We start from the raw sequence: 19296 nt of genomic DNA, 5'->3' as shown, positions 1-19296 counted from the left end.
AGTAGCCACACGGGGCTAATGGACAGTTGACTGGGACCAGTGTGGCAGAGGAACTGGATTGTTTGTAATTTCAGCCTGACTTTAAGATTGCCATGGTGGGCTAGTGGCTACTGCGCTGTAGAGCATGGGACTAGTGAAAGGTGGGCCTGTGGACCTCTTTACGCTGTTATCAGTACTTTCTTCAAGAAAGCGGGCAGTTTATTGACCCCTCTGTGGTTTTGTGGCTAAGAGAGATATTTGTAATATACTCAGGTGTTTTTCAATTATTAATCAACTTGGGGCCACACCTGGAGATGCTCAGGCTTACTCGTGGCTCTGTGCTTATGGATCAGTCCTGGCTGGGCTCAGGGGACTATATGTGATGCTGGGGATTGAAACCCTTTTAGCCGTGTGCACAGCAAGTGCCTATCTCTCCAGTTCCTATGAGATGTTTTAGAATGGTTAGACAAAGTGATAAAGTGATAAACATAGAAACCAGGTTCTTTCATATGAATAATGAAATGGTCTGATGAAAGAAACACTAAAATATAATTCATATTTATCAGTAACCTCTTATTTTGGTTTATTTTGGTGGGATTTTTTTTTTGGGCTCCATCTGCCAGTGCTCAAGGGCTAGCTTTCTGCTCAAGAGACTATGTTGTAATTGGGATTAGAACCAGGACTACATTAATTGCCTACCTCCTGCACTAGTTCTCAGGCTCCTTTTAAATAGGACAACAGATGAAAGGAATTATTTTCCAAAAACCCCAGAAAGTTTAAATTCATTTAATGAAAATGTAAATAATCTGACAGGTTAAAGGTTATTATTTTCACATGACCAGTAAAAATGATCTGAATACTGTTTGTTTAAATAATCTGTTTTTTTGCAGGGATTAACTCATACCCCGCAGGGGTATGTGCTCAGGGGGTCACTTCTTGGAGGTGCTTGGGGGGATAATAAGAAATGCTGGGCATAGAACCAGGTTCGGCTGCATATTAAGCAAGTTTCTTACCCTCTTCTACCTCCCGAGCTCAGGATTTTTTTTTTGTTTGTTTTGTTTTGTTCTTTGGAGACTACATCTGGTGGTACTTTGGGGTTATTCCTGTTTTTGACTCATACTACTGAGGCACTTCCTTGCCTCCTGCCCAGCCAATTTTCAAGTACCAAACTAGTATAGGGGTTAATGCACTTATTTTGGATGTGGCTGACCCTGATTTCATTCCTTGCACTGCCAGGAATGATCCCCAAGCACCACTCGGTGTGGCACGAACACAAAGCCCTTTTGTGTTTCCATTGTGGGAAAAGAATAGAACTTTTTAAAAGCTGTTGGGAGAAGGCAGAGTTTTCTGCAAAGGAGCCTTAGAGGGAGCTGAATGTGCAGAGCTCTGGACAAATGACTAAACCAAAGCACAGAAGGCTTGTGAATGGTTGTTTATCCCTTTCTTTCCTTTGCTGCTCTTGATGACCAGACCAGGGGTCACACACATTTGGTTGTGCTTCTCTCTGAGGGTTGTGCATTTTTCCAGCTGTGTAGCTTGTGCACACATTTTGCTGGGAGTCACCTTCATTTAGCGGTCGTGCTCTTGCATGCTCTGGGTTATTGCTTACTGGGGGTGCTTCCTGAGGTGCTCACTCCCTGAGTCATGGTGCTTGCTGGAGCTGCACACTTTGGTTCTGGTGCTCACACACTGCGTTGCATACTCTATTGTGGCACCAAAGGTGGGTTGGAGTCGGGATGAGGTCCCATAGAGCAGAGCTGCCTAGTCTGTGTTCAGGACATGTGGGTCGTCTGAGGATTGAATTCATGCCCTGATGCATGCAGGTACTTTCGCCACCGAGACATCTCCTGGGTCCTTGACTATGTTTGAAGCAGAGTACTGAGTTATAGACAGTGTTCTAGAATGATTTTCTACATTTGAGATGAAGTTGTAAGAATTTTAATGGCATTGTTTTAGACAATTTAAGGCCTGCTCATAGCCAGGTGGCTTTAAAAGTGGCTAAACTGGGGGCTGGAGCAATAGCACAGTGGGTAGGGTGTTTGCCTTGCACGCGGCAGACCTGGGTTCAATTCCCAGCATCCCATACGATTCCCTGAGCACCGGCAGGAGTAATTCCTGAGCTCAGAGCCAGGAGTAACCCCTGTGCAATCACCGGGTGTGACCCAAAAAGAAAAAAAAAAACCAAAACCAAAAGTGGCTAATCCCTTTCAGTAGCATGATTAGAAGCTTCAGTTATTCAGATTTTATAGAAAAAGTTATGAATATTTCACATCATCGCTGAGAACTGAGCATGAAGTAGAAAATTTAGTATAGAGTTATAATAAATATCAGGAAGCAAACTTGTAAAATGTGGATATATATATATATAATGTGATGTAAATGCTATCAAAGATAAGAATTATTTAGATCACTTTATCTGAATCATAATTTTATTAGTCAGTGATGTATAGTAGTAAAACTCATTAAAAAATCTTAATATGAAGGAGGATGGGTACAGCACTTGGAGGCCTTAGTAAACTCTGTATTTTAGAGTTAAGTGTCTTGTTCTTTTTTTTTTGTATTCTTTGATTAAACCAAGTACAAAATTCAATTACAAGGTTTCAATTGGTAGCCTTAAATTATCCTGATCAGCCTCATTATTCGAAACAAATGTCTGGTAGTAGCTCATTTTCTCACTTTACCTTTTCTTATAGTCATTTTAACTTGTTAACTTGAAGAGAACTTAGTAATGATCTGCAATCAAAATGGACACAGTGTAGAAATTTATAACTACATATGTAAGAACCAATTTAAAATGAAATAGAAAGTTTTTCTGCAAGCTAGAATGCTATCCTGATGCTAGGAATCTGGTGCATTCTTGTAAAAACTCCTGGAAAAAAAGAAGTTGGTTAGTTGAATGATTTGTTAGGTGATATATGTGAGGCAGAGGCAGGTCATGACAGTCAGCTTTGAATGACATAAGTTTGGCTTACGAATTAATTTACTTAGAGTAGCATAAAGGGCAGTTTCCCTGCAGTGCAAAGCTAATTAGGGAGAGAAAATTCAAAAGATATCTGGGTAATGAGTAGAGGGGCCAGTTTATAGTTAAATCTTTGCTGTCGATTTAAGATAATACAGTTAAATATATGGAATCTATGAATTAGACTCCTATCATTTATTAGCATGAATAAAGACATTTATTTTGGCTAAAAGGTAAATGGCATAACTTAATTGCATGTAAGTGAAATCTTTGATTATCAATAGTCATTTGGTTATAATAATTATAATAGGGTTTTTTATTTAGTAGCTCTGAGTATTAGGGTTTTTCGGTGGAGGGTTGTTGTTACTGTTGTTACTATTATTTTGTTTTTTGGGGCCACACCTGGCAGTGTTCAGTGCTTACTCCTGACTCTGCCCTTAGGGATTACTGCTGGTGGACTCATGGAATCACCTGAGGTGTGGGTTGACTGCATGCAAGGCAAGCTCTCTACCTGTTGTACTATCTATCGCTCTATCGTATCAAATACTTTTGATTGTGGTGAGATTATAGAATCTACTCGCATTTCTGATAAATGTGGGCACAGAAAAGGTGGTTCCAAATTTGTAATAAAATGATTAAGAAACAATGGGTGCGAAATGTATATTTCTGCCTTAATTTGATTTCCTTTGTAAAATATTTATTTGAGGTAGAAATGTAGTACTGTAGTCACTGAATAAGTTACATTTATTTCCCATCTTCTTTTCCTGAAGAATTTGCCTTTTTGGGAACTGTGCATTTTTCTAAAAACCTTCTTCAATACTCTACCGAAGATTTAATCAAGTCTTCTATAGTTCTGTTCCTTCTAACGTTGCTTTTTCCCTTGATGACAAATTTAAATATTTTAAAATATGAAATTCTAAATTTTGTAATTCCTGTCTGTTTCTTTTTTGCATGAAGCGGCATCTCAGACAGTGCTTCAGCCTCTGTGACCTCTGCCCCCTTACAGCCGAGGTGTCCTGTTACAGACGGCTTGTCTGTTTCTCTGCTCAGATTTATTCATGGTGGATAAGGCTACTTTCTCCTCACTTTGCTCTGCTCTGGCAGAGAAAATTATTTTGAGCTGTGATGTTGCCCATGTTTTTGGGTTCAGTTTTTGTTTTTTCTTCTCTAAGGAAAGAATTTTAGTGGTGTGTATCAAAGAAGACTTTTTAACTCCATCCTTTCTCTCCCTGGATTTCAAACCAGGCAGCATTAAGTAGGATCTAAAACTCCCTGGAATATGAGGAAAGATCTCCTTTTCAGCTTCCTAGAATTTTTTGTTTGTTTTTATTGTGGGGCCACACTTTGCTGTGCCCGGGACGTACTCCTGGATCTGCACTCAGGAATCACTCCTGTTGGGCTCAGGGACCATACCAGGTGTTGGGGATCAAACCGCAGTCATCCATGTGCGAGGCAAGTACCTTACAGTCTCCTGCCCCAAGTTTCCTAGACTTTGTAAAATTCAAATGAATGCAGAAAATTGCCAGACCAGTTACTCAGTGACAGCATTGGTGACTGTACAGACTTCTCACAAAAGTAGTCAGTTGACTATTAAGTACCCTCACTCATTCGCCCAGCATGTTGTTTTTGTCCCATTTTGGCACCCTCTTGGACTTCAGGGCCAGCTTTCTAGGAGTTTGTGATCTCTTGACTGAGTGTAGTGTCAAGTATTTTCTTTATTTCCTCCTAGGCTTACTTTGTTTTTGGGCCACACCTAGTGATGCTTCCGGGTTATTCCTGGCCCTGCTCTCAGGAGCTCAGGAATTACTCCTGGTGGTACTCTCGAGAACTCGTGGAATGCCAGGGATCAAACCGGATCGAACCTCAGTTGGCTGCATGCATGGGAAGTGCCCTACCCTCTGTACCTACTACCCTCTATCGCTCTGGACCTTCTAGACTCACTTTTTATAAGCTTGACACCAACCAGAAGTTATGGGTTTAAATTTAGTCACTTGAAATTGGTCCAGATTAAGTGAGAAAATGTAATTTCAAATGGTAGTTTAAAAAAAATTAGGCTATACAAATTTCGTTTGTATAAAACTATACCAGGATAGTTTATACAAGACATACTAAATTTCACCAAGTTACTTTATATTGCTCTTTAGTGACCACACTATAAATGTCTTTGGCAGGTGCTTTGAATTAGTTTTTAATTCAAAGTAGTAAAACATTATTTGCTTTCATTAAAATATTTTAAGTAACATTGATTTTGGGTGTGATTGTTATGAATCGACATCTGCATGATTACCACTAATTCAATTCCTAAATACAATATTTTTGGGACTGGGGGGAAGATTCAGGCCACACCCAATGGTGCTCAGGGATTACTCCTGGCAGGGCTCAGGGGATCATATTTGGTTCTGGGGATCAAGCCTGGGTTTTCCATGTGCAAGGCAAGCATGTTACCTGCTGTACTATTGCTCTGGCCCGTAATCACAATTTTGAAGTTTTTATTCATCCCACATAATTTATGAAAATATGTACACTTATAGAAAACAACAAAACTAATGCCTGGATTTGGCAGACACTGTGGCGGTTAGCACAGAGAAAGGAGGGAGCAAGGTTTGAGGAATAGGAAGGTTCTTTTTAGTGGTGATTGGTGCTGAAACTTTGCTGCTAGGTTGTCAGTCCTGTACACATGTAGAGGTGTTAAGCTATACCACTAAAATCTGTAATACTGGAAACTAATGAAAATCAGAAAAAAAGGAGGCGGGCAAAGAGATGAGTCAAAGGGCTAGAGCGCACACATGCTTTGTGTGAAAGATCCCTGGGCACCCCCAGGTTTGATATCATTCATGGTCTGCTAAATACCTAACCAGGAGAGCCCCTTTCACTTATCTTTGGATCCTCTCTTCATTTGCCTCCTCATCCTAAAACTAGGATGACATTAAACAAATGTGGGCTACATATGTATTTTTATGTAGATATGCTTATTTACATACTTATAGATGTAGGTATAGATTTTGGCCTTATTTCTCCTCTGCTACATACTATTGAGCATTTTAGGTGTTATTAGAACGTTGGTATGTTGCTGGGACATGCCTGACTCTGTATGGGAGATCACCATGTATGTATTTTTCTACTGCCTGTTGCTGGCTGGAGCAGTCAGCTGTCTGCTAGCCACCTTCTGCTGCACTTAGTATTTGAAGGAGTTACCTTCAGAGGGTGACATTTCAATGTTTTTTTTGTTTTTTTGTTTTGCTTTTTGGGTCACACCCGGTGATACTCAGGGCTTACTCCTGGCCCTGCGCTCAGGAATTACTCCTGGCAGTGCTCAGGAAACCATATGGGATGCTGGGAATTGAACCTGGGTTGGCTGCATGCAAGGCAAACGCCCTACCTGCTGTGCTATTGCTCCAGCCCTGATATTTTAATGTTTAATTGCAGGATGTAAAGGTTATTCTTTAAAGGACACTGAGTTCTGTGATTCTTGTGTTATAATGACACAACTTACATACAGGACAGTAAGCGCCTTATGACCAGTTTGTAGGAAAAAATAGTACTGTGTCCATGCAGTGCATTTTATTCAGAGAATTAGCACTAAAATACTTGGTGAAGTCACCCAGCAGAAGAATTTATTTTCAAAAAATATTTTTGTCATTCTACCTATAACTTTAGAAACAAGCATCTATTAGCACTGAATTCATCTCTTAGCTAGTTTTATTGAGAATGTAAACCAAGTGCTGTTGCATTAGTTTCCTAGTAAGAAAACATATTAGCCCTTGCAATCATATTATCTCTATCTGAAAGGCAGGTCAGACTAGCTTGACTCTTCAAAGTTATGTAGAAATAACTGAACGATTTCTGCAAGAAGCCTGTGAAATAACATGTTATGTAAGATAGCATTTGCTATTAATGCTAATTGCATTGAAAATCATGCTGAGATGATTGACAAGCAGATGGACTGATCTTTAAGATTTAAAAGAACTTTCAGATGACCACTCTCAGCAAACCATTGAAATTTGTCATTAAGGGTTAGTCATAATTCTTTGGATTTGGCAATCACAGAGGTAATACCAAGATTACCTTTCTTTTAAGCATAAGATGGGGTAGCTTTGTAATTCTTGTGGTTAGGACTCATTTGTTGTTGATTGTTTCTTCTCACAGTATTTGAGGGGAGGTCAAAATTAGAGTTCAAGAAGAGCTCAATTTCTGAGAGTAGGACTTCACAAACTTTCTCAGTGACAGGCGTCACCGGCTGCAGATTCTAAGGCACTCTCAGGTGGGCCCAAGATTTTGCATATCTCAACAGCAGCTGGGTGTGCCAGTGACACCAGGACTTCCCAGCAGATGTAGACTTTGGTCTTCAGGGAGGGAAGCAAATAGACAGGAACAGTAATGTGCTTGGAACATTAGTAGTTCTTACCTTTGATTCAAATTCAGCCCAAGAATGGGAGGACTGAAGGCTAGCAAGCTCCCCCGTGATGTGGTAAGAAAGGGACTGAGCAGAGAAAGGGCCGGATCATACAGTGAGGGGCTGAAGGCAGATGTGAAGAAACCTACGGATGATTGATAGTAAACTTGCTGTGGTTTGACAGTCTTAGTTTTTGTGAATGGTTCATGGAGGGAATCTTTTTTTTTTTTTCCTTAAATTTTTATTAGTGAAATACCATGAGGTACAGTTGTAGACTTACAGATTTTTGTGCTTGGGTTTCAGTTATACAATGATCGAATACCCATCCCTCCACCAGTGCCCATTCTCCACCACCACCAGTCCCAGTATCCCTCCCAACCCCCATCCCCCAGTTCCACCCTACCTCTGTGGCAGGGCATTCCCTTTTGTTATCTCTTTCCCTTTGAGTGCTGTGGTTTGCAAAAGAGACTTTGAGTGGCAATCTTGTTAGGTCTATAGTCTACTCTCATCATGCATTTCCCATCCTGAGAGGAACCTCCCAACACCCTTTATTTGGTGCTCCCTTCTCTATCTGAGCTGCCTTTTCCCCTAGCATGTGCGGCAGTCCTCAAAGCCATGGAGTAATCCTCCTGGTACTTATCTTGGCTATTCTTGGGTGTGTTAGTCTCCTATTTTGTTACTTTATGTTCTCCAGGGGCTGGAGCAATAGCACAGCGGTAGGACGTTTGCCTTGCACGCAGCCAACATGGCCGACTCGAGTTCGATTCCTCTGCCCCTCTCGGAGAGCCCCGGCAAGCTACCGAGAGTATCTCATCCTCACGGCAGAACTTGGCAAGCTACCCGTGATGTATTTGATATGCCAAACACAGTAACAACAAAGTCTCCAATGGAGCTGTTATTGGGCCTGCTCGAGCAAATCGATGAACAATGGGAGGACAGTGACAGTGACAGTGATGTTCCCCAGATGAATGCAATCTATGTCTGTCGCTTTCTTTCTGACTCATTTCGCTTAGCATGATACTTTCCATGTAGTACCATTTGTATATGAATTTCATGACTTCATCTTTTCTAACAGCTGCATAGTACTCCATTGTGTAGGTGTACCAAAGTTTCTTTAACCAGTCATCTGTTCTCGGGCACTCAGGTTATTTCCAGATTCTAGCTATTGTAAAGAGTGCTGCAATGAACAAACAAGTGCAGATGTCACTTCGACTATGCCTTTTTGCCTCTCTGGGATATATTCCCAGGAGTGGTATTGCTGGGTCAAATGGGAGCTCAATTTCTAATTTTTTGAGATCTTCCATACTGTTTTCCAAAAGGGCTGAACCAGTCGGCATTCCCACCAGCAGTGAAGGAGAGTCTCTTGCCACATCCGCGCCAACACCGGTTGCTTTTGGTCTTTTGGATGTGGGCCAGTCTCTGTGGTGTGAAATGATATCTCATTGTTGTTTTGATCTGCATCTCATGGAGGGAATCTTGGAACGTGAGACTACAGAGCTGGACATTGCAGAGTGCCTTTAACCCCCCCCCCCCCCCCCCTTTTTTTTTAAAGCGCTTTTGCTTGATTCTAGAAGCTATAAAAAGTCCTTTCAGGATTTTAATCAGGGAAGATACGGTCATGGTCACGGTCCTCCCGTTGTTCATCGATTTGCTCGAGCGGGCCCAATAATGTCTCCATCGTGAGACTTGTTACTGTGTTTGGCATACGTGCGGGCGAGATACTTTCAGTAGCTTGCCGGGCTCTCCAAGAGGGGCGGAGGAATCGAACTCGGGTCGGCCATATTGGCTGCGTGCAAAGCAAATGCCTTACCTCTGTGCTATGGCTCCAGCCCTTGTGTTTTACATTTTAGTTTATTCAGACCAGCTGTGTGAAATGTTTTGCGATAGTACTTGGAAGAACTAGTTAGTGTTTTGTTCATCACTAAACTCTAAGACTTTGACTGCTTCAGAGGTAGAATGGAGAGGCAGAGGTAGACTTGGATTACTTACGGGGCAGAATGGAATTTCATAGATTGAAAGTATAGAAAGTATAGTCAGTTAACGTAAAATAGAATGTATGGAAAGAATATTGTAAATTTTATTATAGGTGTAGTTTGGGTGATGGGTTGAGTGTGTTGGAGATTCAGGAGGCATTTATTAGGCCAGTCAACTGTGCAGGACAGGGGTCATATCTGTTTTGTTCAATTTGTTTTAAATCCAGTGTCTGTTAAGGGTTATTTCCCATCATTTTATTGGATCAACGGGCTAGATGGAGACATCATCATAGGAATAATGATTTAAGGCATAGAAGTCTTTATACACCATCAGTTCAGAGCATCATTTCCCTCTATTAAATATATATCAACTAAATATTTATTAAATATGCATATTGAATATATAAATTATATATTTTAATTAGTATCAAAAATTCCCCAATCTTACTTAGCAATATGAATGGAACATTACTGTGGGTTTTTTTTTTTATTTTTGGAGGAAGTCTGTTTTTAATATAAACCTTAAGACTTGATGTACTTTTCTTCTTTCCTTTCTTTTGGTACTTTTTCTTTCAAAATAGTGAATGAATGAAATACACAGGTGGGGGGATGGGGTGTAAAGAAGGCTGGACCAGAGGTGTCATAGGATCAGGGGTGGAAGGTCATGGATTCTTTGATGCCAGAGGTGTGTGGTAACTTTGGATCCAAATACCATAAACTTAAAACACTTCTGTAACCCTGTTACCTATACTACAATAAATAAAAGACTGCACAGAATCACCAGATAAAGAGTCGATATAGATAAATACATATAACATGTATAATTTATTGGTTTTAAAAATTAAACTTGCAAACATTAAAGGACGATGATGATATAATAATAAGTGAAAAAGATATTGAAATTATTCCCAAGTTTCTGAATTTTGTATAGTTGATAATTAGTCCTAACATAATCAGAATATTCATAATTATAAATCTATATTGGGAGATAATACCTAAGGGAGAAATTTCATAGGTTGAAAGTATAGTCAGTTAACATAAGATAGAATATATGGAAAGAATATTGTAAATTTTATTATGTGTGTAGTATGCAAACTATATTTTATTTCATCCAAGTACAGTTGCTTCTATTAGGTGTTCATCTGAAAATGGTGTCGATGAACTAAATGCAATGCTTACTATAGTGTCTTCTGCAGGGATAGAAATGTTCATGTATGTGCTGTAGTGTCCATATATACATAGTAACTGCCAGCTACATGTGCCTCTCTAACACTTGAAATTTTGCTTGTGTGACTGAGCAACTGAATTGGAAATTTTATTTAATTTCAGTTAATTTAAGTAGCAACATGTGGCTTGTGGCTGCTGTATGGGGCAGCAGTCACAGTGGCACTGTCCAGGCATACTAATGAGGAGTAAAATGTGGTCAGCATGTTCAGGAAGGGCAGCAAAACAGGCCTGGCTGAGGGTGCACCGAGGCATTCCCTTCTCTTCATCTGGGGCCTTATCATTTGGGTTGATGCCCTGTTTCTTCCGTAGCAGCACTCCTGTCTACAATTTTCTTTTTCCCTCGTGGCCTTTGAGGACCATTTGTGATTCTGCCCGTCATTAATCCCATGGACTTTATGATTCAGCTCTGTGCTTCCCAACTGCCAGTCTGTGTCCTGGTGCTTACCTGCAGGCGTAAAAGGTCGAACATCACTGATGTTGCTGAGAGGAATTGCAGTTTAAAGAGAAGCTCAACAGCCCTTTCATCTTTGTATGCTAACTTGTCCTCTTTGTGGGTTCTTACTCTTGTGTATATGGTCTTATATTTTTCTGTCTGCTAGACCTGTGTTTCCAAAGCAGGTGAAACCACCCGTGGGGGTTGCTGGAACCATCCAGTGGGGGCACAGGGTGGTGGTGCATTGAAAGGTGTTTTCTGCTTCTTCTCTTAAAGATTTCCAGGGGGCCACTGAATAATTCTTTTATGAAAAGGGAGTGGTAGGTCAGAGAAGTTTGAGAAATTCTCTGCTAGATATTCGCTTAGAAATGTTGAAGCATGCTTGACCCAAATCTTTTTTCACGATTACATTGTATACTCCTGACTCTTCAGAGGTGAAGGAGAGAAATTAAAGAAAGAAGAACAAATTAGGTTGTATAACCATAAAATAGTCTTCAGTTCTAAATGCAGCTATTCGTTTACTCAACACTTACTCGCTTGTGTTGGATACCTATGAAAAATGTTTCCTTGGGATGACAGTCTGCTTAGTTGGATAAAAGGTTGTTGAGCTATAGAAAATATTTTGTGCTTGAAAGGTGTTTTGTGTTCTTCTGTCTCCTAGGTCACTCTGATACCAAATAAAAGCTTGACTATACAAATTTCAGCCAACTTTGAGAAAGGCACAGGAATTGGGCATTGTTTTCCTACGTCTGGCATGGTCACGCATTCACTTCCAAATACTAATGTATATGTATTATTACACAATTTCTTTAACCTTTCCTTGCTTTCATTCTTGATTTTCTTTGTGCTGGCACTGTGTGTGTGTGTGTGTGTGTGTGTGTGTGTGGTGGCGGGGGGGGGGGGCGGGGGAAGTCTGCTTTATTTAGGTGGAGGTTATGTGAGCTAGGTATCTAACTGAGGGCCTCATTCGTGAAAAACTTTTGATCTGCTATTTTTTCAATCTGTTTATACTCAATAAAACTAGACAAGGTATGAATTTGTTACTAATATATGCTTTTCCCCTAAAGTTATAGATAGGATTTCCAAAAAAAATTTTTTTTTGAAAAGAAGCTCTTCTGTAGGGTGGTCTTACTGAGTATGAGTGTTAGTGTTATTTCTCTGAATAAAATAAAACCAGTTTAGGTTTTATTAATTATTAATAAATAAAATAATAAACTAATATTAATTATTGATATTTTGTTCTCATCCCTAAGAACGCTGCCGTTTCATCTGTACATTTCTGTTTTGTCTTTGGGAATTGTTTGCTGTTAACATGTTCTATGGATTTACTCTTCTGTCTATAAAAACAAAGGTTTTCTCATCTGTTAAAGTAAGAGGGCTTAGGATTAGGAAATCTCCAAAGTGCTTACCCACTTTAAAATGTTCATAATGGGCTTTGCGGTGAGTCTGCACAGTGCTGTTTCTGTGTGTTGAGCTGTCTCCCTGCTCCTCCAGCAAATGCACCATCTCAACTGTTGTTCTCCTCTTAGAAAATACTTTCCAGTAGAGCATTGAGCAGAAACTTAGCTTGCTTAGACTTTTCAGTTTGTTTTTGGGCCACACTTAATGGTATCCAGGACGTACCCCTGGACCTGTACTCATGAATCACTCAGGGCACCATATGCCATTCTGGGGATTGAATCTGAGTTGGCTGAATGCAAGGCAAGCATCCTAATCTCTGTTCTTTTACTATGCATTTGTTATATGTGCCTGTACAATGTATTATATGTTACACATGACTGAAAAACTTGTTATCATAAATTACCTAGAAATATTTTGTAGCGTGGTCTTTTAGTTTTTAATGTAATTTATGAATCTTGATTCTTATTTAAGAGTTTCATTATATATATATATATGTGTATATGAATGAAGACTCCATAAGGACAAGAGGAAATTTATTATTATTATTTTCTGTGTTTCCAGAGACTGAACCCAGGTCTCAAGACATGTGCTTTGCTGTGGAGTAACATTCCTGACCATTTTATTGGTTTCTGTTCACTTTTTATCTCTATACTTAGGGCTGGAGCAATAGCACAGCAGTTAGGGCATTTGCCTCGCATGCGGCTGCCCGGCGGATCAGGTTCAATTCTTCTGCCCCTCTCGGAGAGCCTGGCAAGCTACCGAGAGTATCTCACCCGCATGGCAAAGTCTGGCAAGCTATCTGTGACGTATTTGATATGCCAAACACAGTAACAAGTGTCACAGTGGAGACCTTACTAGGCTTGCTTGAGCAAATTGATGAACAATGGGAGGACAGTGACTTAGTGCAGAGATTAGATCATATATCGAATACTCTCGGTTGCTTGCCGGGCTCTCCAAGAGGGGCGGAGGAATCAAACTCGGGTCGGCCATGTTGTCTGCGTGCAAGGCAAACACCCTACCCGCTGTGCTATTGCTCTAGCCCAGTAAATATATATGACTTATTTTTTTAAAAATTCATCAATTATGAAAAAAATTCAATTCAGTTAAATGGGGGATTTCTCCCAGTGATTCTCAGGCAACTCAATACAGGGTTCCAGAATGTGGAGCTGCTGGGCCCTATGTTAGGGATTACCCAGACCAGCCTGGTGATGCTTGGGAAGCCTTTGGGCCATTCCTGGTGACAATTGGGCTCCGACCACGCCCATGCAGAGCAAGAACCTTAACTTCAGTGCTATCTCTGTTAACTTGGTTGTTGTTGAAAGCCAAATCAAGTGTAAATACAACCTGAATATTTATTGCCTGTGAAGATTTATGAGAATTGCTTGGTAACTAGTACTTGTCTGTTTTAATTGTTTAGAGTTGTGCTGTCCAAGAGAATTACCACTTCTGTGTGCATATTTATGGCCAGTAGGAATTGAGATACTTTTCCAGTGTGATCTCCATACTGGGTTTCAAAGACTCAGTACCAAAAAATATTGAGCTCATTCTTTATTATTTCATGTTGAAATGATAGTTCTTTACTTATACTGAGTTAAATAAAAATTGGCTGAAATTCATTTTTGAAATTACTTTTTAAGGGGGCCACTAGAAAATTAAAATCATACAGCTCTGATTTGATGACGTTTTGAATAGTGCAGACATAGACTTAGAAAATGTAGATACTGAGTTTGGAGAGGAGGACAAAAGGAGTTGTAAACGAATGTCTTTGATAGAAACAAAATCATATGTTGCAGCTGTGGCTTGGGGAAGTGCGTATTCAAATGGTCTTGATCAAATTTTAAAAGGACCAAAATAAATTAATTAGATTAGCTCAAATCAGAAATTATAAAATCCTGCTACCAGCAGATGGATTCCTAGCTTAGTCGCCAGCCAAGCTTTGAGGTCAGAACGGGGGCAGAAGAGAAGCTGGGGGTGACTCTGGAGCACGTGTGAGCAGCCACTAATGACAGACAAAAGCCGTAGTTTCTGAACTTCCTCGTCCAGTCCACCTAAGTGTGGTCACAGTTGTGGTGGGTGACGTGCTTATTTGATAACATAATGCTCTTGTTTTTCATGTGACAGGAAAATGACTCTCGGTGGGAAGGGGTAAGGAAGTGGAAGCCCACACGTGTCGGGCCGGGTGGCTCTTAGGGAGTGTTCGGTTCTGTCCCTCTCAAGGCTGGGGGCAAGTCCTGTCCTTTGTGCTGAGCTTTGCACCCACCCGGCACAGCTCCCCCCCACCCCCACCCCTTTGCCTTCCTCCTGCTGGGCTCCTCTCTCCTTGGGTACCTGCCTGCCTCCCAGCTGCCTGGGAACCCCCACTCAGTCAGTAGTCTTTTCTCCAGAGACATGTGATAGACTCTGGAGAATGAAGTTGTTATTCTATAAAAGAAAGCCACCCAGGACATATAAGTAGACATTACTTGATCCTTAAACTAATTTAAAAGGTTATTTTGGTAAGTGGTTAGTCTGCACGGCTGGTTTAAGCTATTATCAAGTCCATTTCAATATTTATTTCCTTGAAAGCTAGAATGAGCTTTGAATAAATGAAGACTGACTGCTCAGGCTTTTGGGGAGTAAATTCAGTTTATAAAAATGTTTGTTTCATGTGGCATTGAAGATTTCTCCTTCCCTTTATTTTGGACTTGAAAGTAGTTGTGTAGTAAAACAGGTTGTCTATAAATAAACTGGCTTTTATGCTCACCTTCTTTTGCACCCCTCTGACCTCTCTTTTTTGGAGAAAGTAGATGAGAAAATTCATGGCAGTTAGCGGTAGAGTGAGGAGACCTGTGACTTTAGCTGACAGCTGTCACCTGAAAATTGCAGACCTGAGGACCCTCTCAGGTGTTATGTCGGTAGTTCTGACAGGGAACAGGAATGTTGTTTACATTTTCTGCAAGCAAATTTCTCTTCTTGTTAGGAATGTGTTAGAGCAGGGCAGGTGGAAACTGAACTCTTATCTGTCTGACTGGTAAGTTCTCGGTCTTGCTGGCTGGTCCTGACCCATTGCTCATTCCCAGGCACATATCGAAGTGTGTGTCTAGAGTTTGTGACTGAGCCTGTTTATAACTTTGAAAACTCTTCAACAAGATACCGTTTGTTTTTTTTTTTTAAGTTGGCCAGAACCATGCAATACTTTAATGTGCTTATTAAAGATGGTGGGGTGGGATGATTTAAATTCCTAAGATGTTTAAGATTTCATACATTTTTCCTATGTGAATTAGTTCTTTATTAGGCTGTTGATTTAATTAGCATTCAACAACAACAAAAAACACTTTCCGGGTTTTGCTTGTCGAAACCTTCTTCATTACTTAAGTGGGTTATTTTCATCCGACACGGAATCTCTTAGGAACGTTCGGTGGCCTCCCGGGGGTGCTGTGCTGTCAGCCCGGATGCTCGTGGGTGTGCGTGCCCACTCTCCCGCCGGGTCCGGAGCTGCCTGGTCCCGCCAGAGGTTCAGGCGAGGGTGAGGGCTGCACGGGCCTGGCCTGGCAGACGGGCTGCTCTCCCTGCCCGTGAGAGTGGCCTCGGCCCTCCAAGCAGCAGCACTCCGCATGGTCAGGGGCCCAGTGCCTGCGGCGGATTATGAACCGGGGGTGGACTTGTGCTGCCACCAGCACACGCTGGGCACAGTGGGCCCAGAGCCACAAGGAAAAGTGATCCTTTCAGGGAGTGAACACTTGTCTTCCGGTCGTGGTCTACTCCTCCTGAAATCATGCCATTGTCATATTGTTTGTAAGCTCTCTTTCCAGCATGGTGATGGTCGTGGTCTTGTTCGGTGTCTCCGTTGCTGTCCCGTGGTTGGACGTGGGCTGTGCATACAGCTGTTTTATTAAGAAATGAGTAGTTTACAAGAAATGACTTTATTTTGGTGTGTGTATAATGTGCTCGTCAGTTAAACTGGGTTGAGCTTTTCACAGCCCTCGGTGCTGTGGCTGCTCATCTGATTACGCTGCTCAGGGGAATAAGGTTAAGGGCTGGCTGTTGGTAACCAGAGCATTTCCAGGGCTTTAGTTCAGCAGATGGGCTGCTTGGCTATATTCATACATCTGCTTGCCTGCTGTGGCAGCTGCTGCTGCTTCATGTTGTGTTCTTTTGTTCTGTTCCATCCAAGAATGGAATGCTAGGAAGTGTAGTGAATGGATTAATTTAAGGTTAAGGTTAGTGTTTTGCTTGCTTTCTAAGTAACCGATCATAATAATGCTTCTGGTAGAAGCTAATGAGTTTCTCTTAAAGTGAACTAGATTTCTAAAATACCGCTCAGCATGGGGCCTAGACTAGTATTGTTGATGGCAACCAAATTCAGATGTATGAAGTACGGGCCGTTTTTATCATTTGTTCCTAATTCTTTGTTTTCTTCCCTTCTCCTCCCCACCTCCCGCTCCCTTCTAGGACCAATATCCAGACTTTGCCTGACACTGCAGGGTCCAGGAGAATTAAAGAAATATGGAATGACATGAAGAAGATTAGTTCAGGATTATAGGCTTTGAGGACAAACACCTCAGTGAAGTGAAGCACAGACAAGCTCCCAAGCTGTAGTTCGGAGGAGCTGTGTGTTGGAAGAAGATGGCGGATCCAGGAATGATGAGTCTCTTTGGCGAGGATGGGAATATTTTCAGCGAAGGTCTCGAAGGCCTTGGAGAATGTGGTTACCCTGAAAATCCAGTGAATCCCATGGGTCAGCAGATGCCAATGGACCAAGGCTTTGCCTCCTTACAGCCGTCCCTTCATCACCCCTCTCCTAATCAGAATCAAACAAAGCTGACCCATTTTGATCACTATAATCAGTACGAACAAAAGATGCATCTGATGGATCAGCCGAACAGAATGATGAGTAATGCCCCCGGGAATGGCCTGGCGTCTCCTCACTCGCAGTACCACACCCCTCCCGTCCCTCAAGTCCCCCATGGCGGCAGTGGCGGCGGTCAGATGGGTGTGTACCCCGGCATGCAGAACGAAAGGCACGGGCAGTCCTTTGTGGACAGTGGCTCCATGTGGGGCCCCCGGGCGGTGCAGGTGCCGGACCAGATACGGGCCCCGTACCAGCCGCCGCCACCGCAACCTGCGCCGTCGGGGCCCCCCGCGCAGGGCCACCCTCAGCACATGCAGCAGATGGGCAGCTACATGGCGCGGGGGGAGTTTTCCATGCAGCAGCATGGCCAGCCGCAGCAGAGGATGAGCCAGTTTTCCCAGGGCCAAGAGGGCCTCAATCAGGGAAACCCTTTCATTGCCACCTCAGGACCCGGCCACCTGTCCCACGTGCCCCCACAGAGTTCCAGCATGGCACCTTCCCTGCGCCACTCAGTGCAGCAGTTCCACCACCACCCCCCTACTGCTCTCCACGGAGAATCCGTCGCCCACAGTCCCAGATTCTCCCCGAATCCTCCTCAGCAAGGGGCTGTTCGGCCACAAACCCTTACCTTTAGTTCTCGGAGCCAGACCGTCCCCTCACCTACTATAAACAACTCAGGGCAGTATTCTCGATATCCTTACAGTAACCTAAATCAGGGATTAGTTAACAATACAGGGATGAATCAAAATTTAGGCCTTACAAACAATACTCCAATGAATCAGTCCGTACCAAGATACCCCAATGCTGTAGGATTCCCCTCAAACAGTGGTCAAGGACTAATGCACCAGCAGCCCATCCACCCCAGTGGCTCAATTAACCAAATGAACACACAAACTATGCATCCTTCACAGCCTCAGGGAACTTATGCCTCTCCACCTCCCATGTCACCCATGAAAGCAATGAGTAATCCAGCAGGTACTCCTCCTCCACAAGTCAGGCCCGGAAGTGCTGGGATACCAATGGAAGTTGGCAGTTATCCAAATATGCCCCACCCTCAGCCATCTCACCAGCCCCCTGGTGCCATGGGAATGGGACAGAGGAATATGGGCCCCCGAAACCTGCAGCAGTCGCGGCCGTTTATGGGCATGTCCTCCGCGCCGAGGGAGTTGGCCGGGCACCTGAGACCAAATGGCTGTCCTGGAGTGGGCCTTGCTGATCCCCAGGCCCTCCAGGAGCGACTGCTGCCCGGCCAGCAGCATCCTGGCCAGCAGCCGTCTTTTCAGCAGTTGCCAACCTGCCCTCCGCTGCAGCCCCACCCGGGCTTGCACCACCAGTCTTCACCCCCACACCCGCATCACCAGCCTTGGGCACAGCTCCACCCATCGCCCCAGAACACCCCGCAGAAAGTGCCTGTGCCTCAGGTAAGGGGACGTGCGGCCTGCTTGCCTTGCAGCATGAATTGCAGCGTGGCGGACCGAGTCGAAGTTTCCCGTTGGCTCGTGAAAAGCGTTTTCATTATGACTTATGTGATTTTTGTCTTGTATCCTTGTACCCTCAGAAACTTTTCCTTTTCTGTCTTTAGTATCTTTAATATAGCTCCTAAGTGGTTTCGTTGTTTATTTACAAGTTTAAGAAGTCTTGTACCTTTCTGCCCTGGGCAGTGTGCTAGGTGCTGAGAGCGCATAGCTATTTAGAGGGGGGGGGGGGATCCCTGAAATCAGGTCCGCTGCTGGCAGCTGGAAGGTGGACATAGGGCTTAAAACAATTTTTTTGCTCCAGCTCTTCTTTTTCCCTCTTCTTTCTCTTTCACCGGCAGTTGGAAAAAGTAGCCTGAAACCTGGTTTCTAGCAAAGTTTTATCTACTGGTGGCAGCCCCTCCCACCTTTTTTAATAAGTTATAATATTTTTCCTTGGGAAGCTACAGTGTATTCTTCTGTGATTTTTATTTTGCAGCGGTTGCAAGTTAGTGCTAAGTTAAAAAAAACAAACAGGATAATCACAACAAACAGTCTGTAGAAATTACTTGTTTTCTAAGGGATTTGGGCACCGAAAGCTAAAGCAGATGTGTTTTTCTTTTTACCTAAGTCCTTACTGAGTTAC

The 19296-nt window shown here is 42.6% G+C and overlaps 1 protein-coding gene across 2 annotated transcripts in view; it reads left to right on the top strand.

Annotated features, from left to right (window-relative positions):
• The window catches only part of CHD7 (chromodomain helicase DNA binding protein 7), a 201078-nt gene that overhangs the window by 49705 nt on the left and 132077 nt on the right, over positions 1 to 19296 (top strand). For both annotated transcript variants that reach the window (XM_056129786.1, XM_056129868.1), the window contains exon 2: positions 16797 to 18617. In XM_056129786.1, coding sequence (XP_055985761.1) covers positions 16971 to 18617 — 1647 coding nt within the window. In that variant the 5' untranslated portion in view covers positions 16797 to 16970. The remainder of the gene's footprint in view (positions 1 to 16796; positions 18618 to 19296) is intronic.

This window comes from Sorex fumeus, unplaced genomic scaffold (assembly GCF_029834395.1).
Source record: "Sorex fumeus unplaced genomic scaffold, SorFum_2.1 ptg000002l, whole genome shotgun sequence".
NCBI classification, from domain to species: Eukaryota; Metazoa; Chordata; class Mammalia; order Eulipotyphla; family Soricidae; genus Sorex; species Sorex fumeus.
This window is presented reverse-complemented; position numbering and strand designations above follow the sequence as displayed.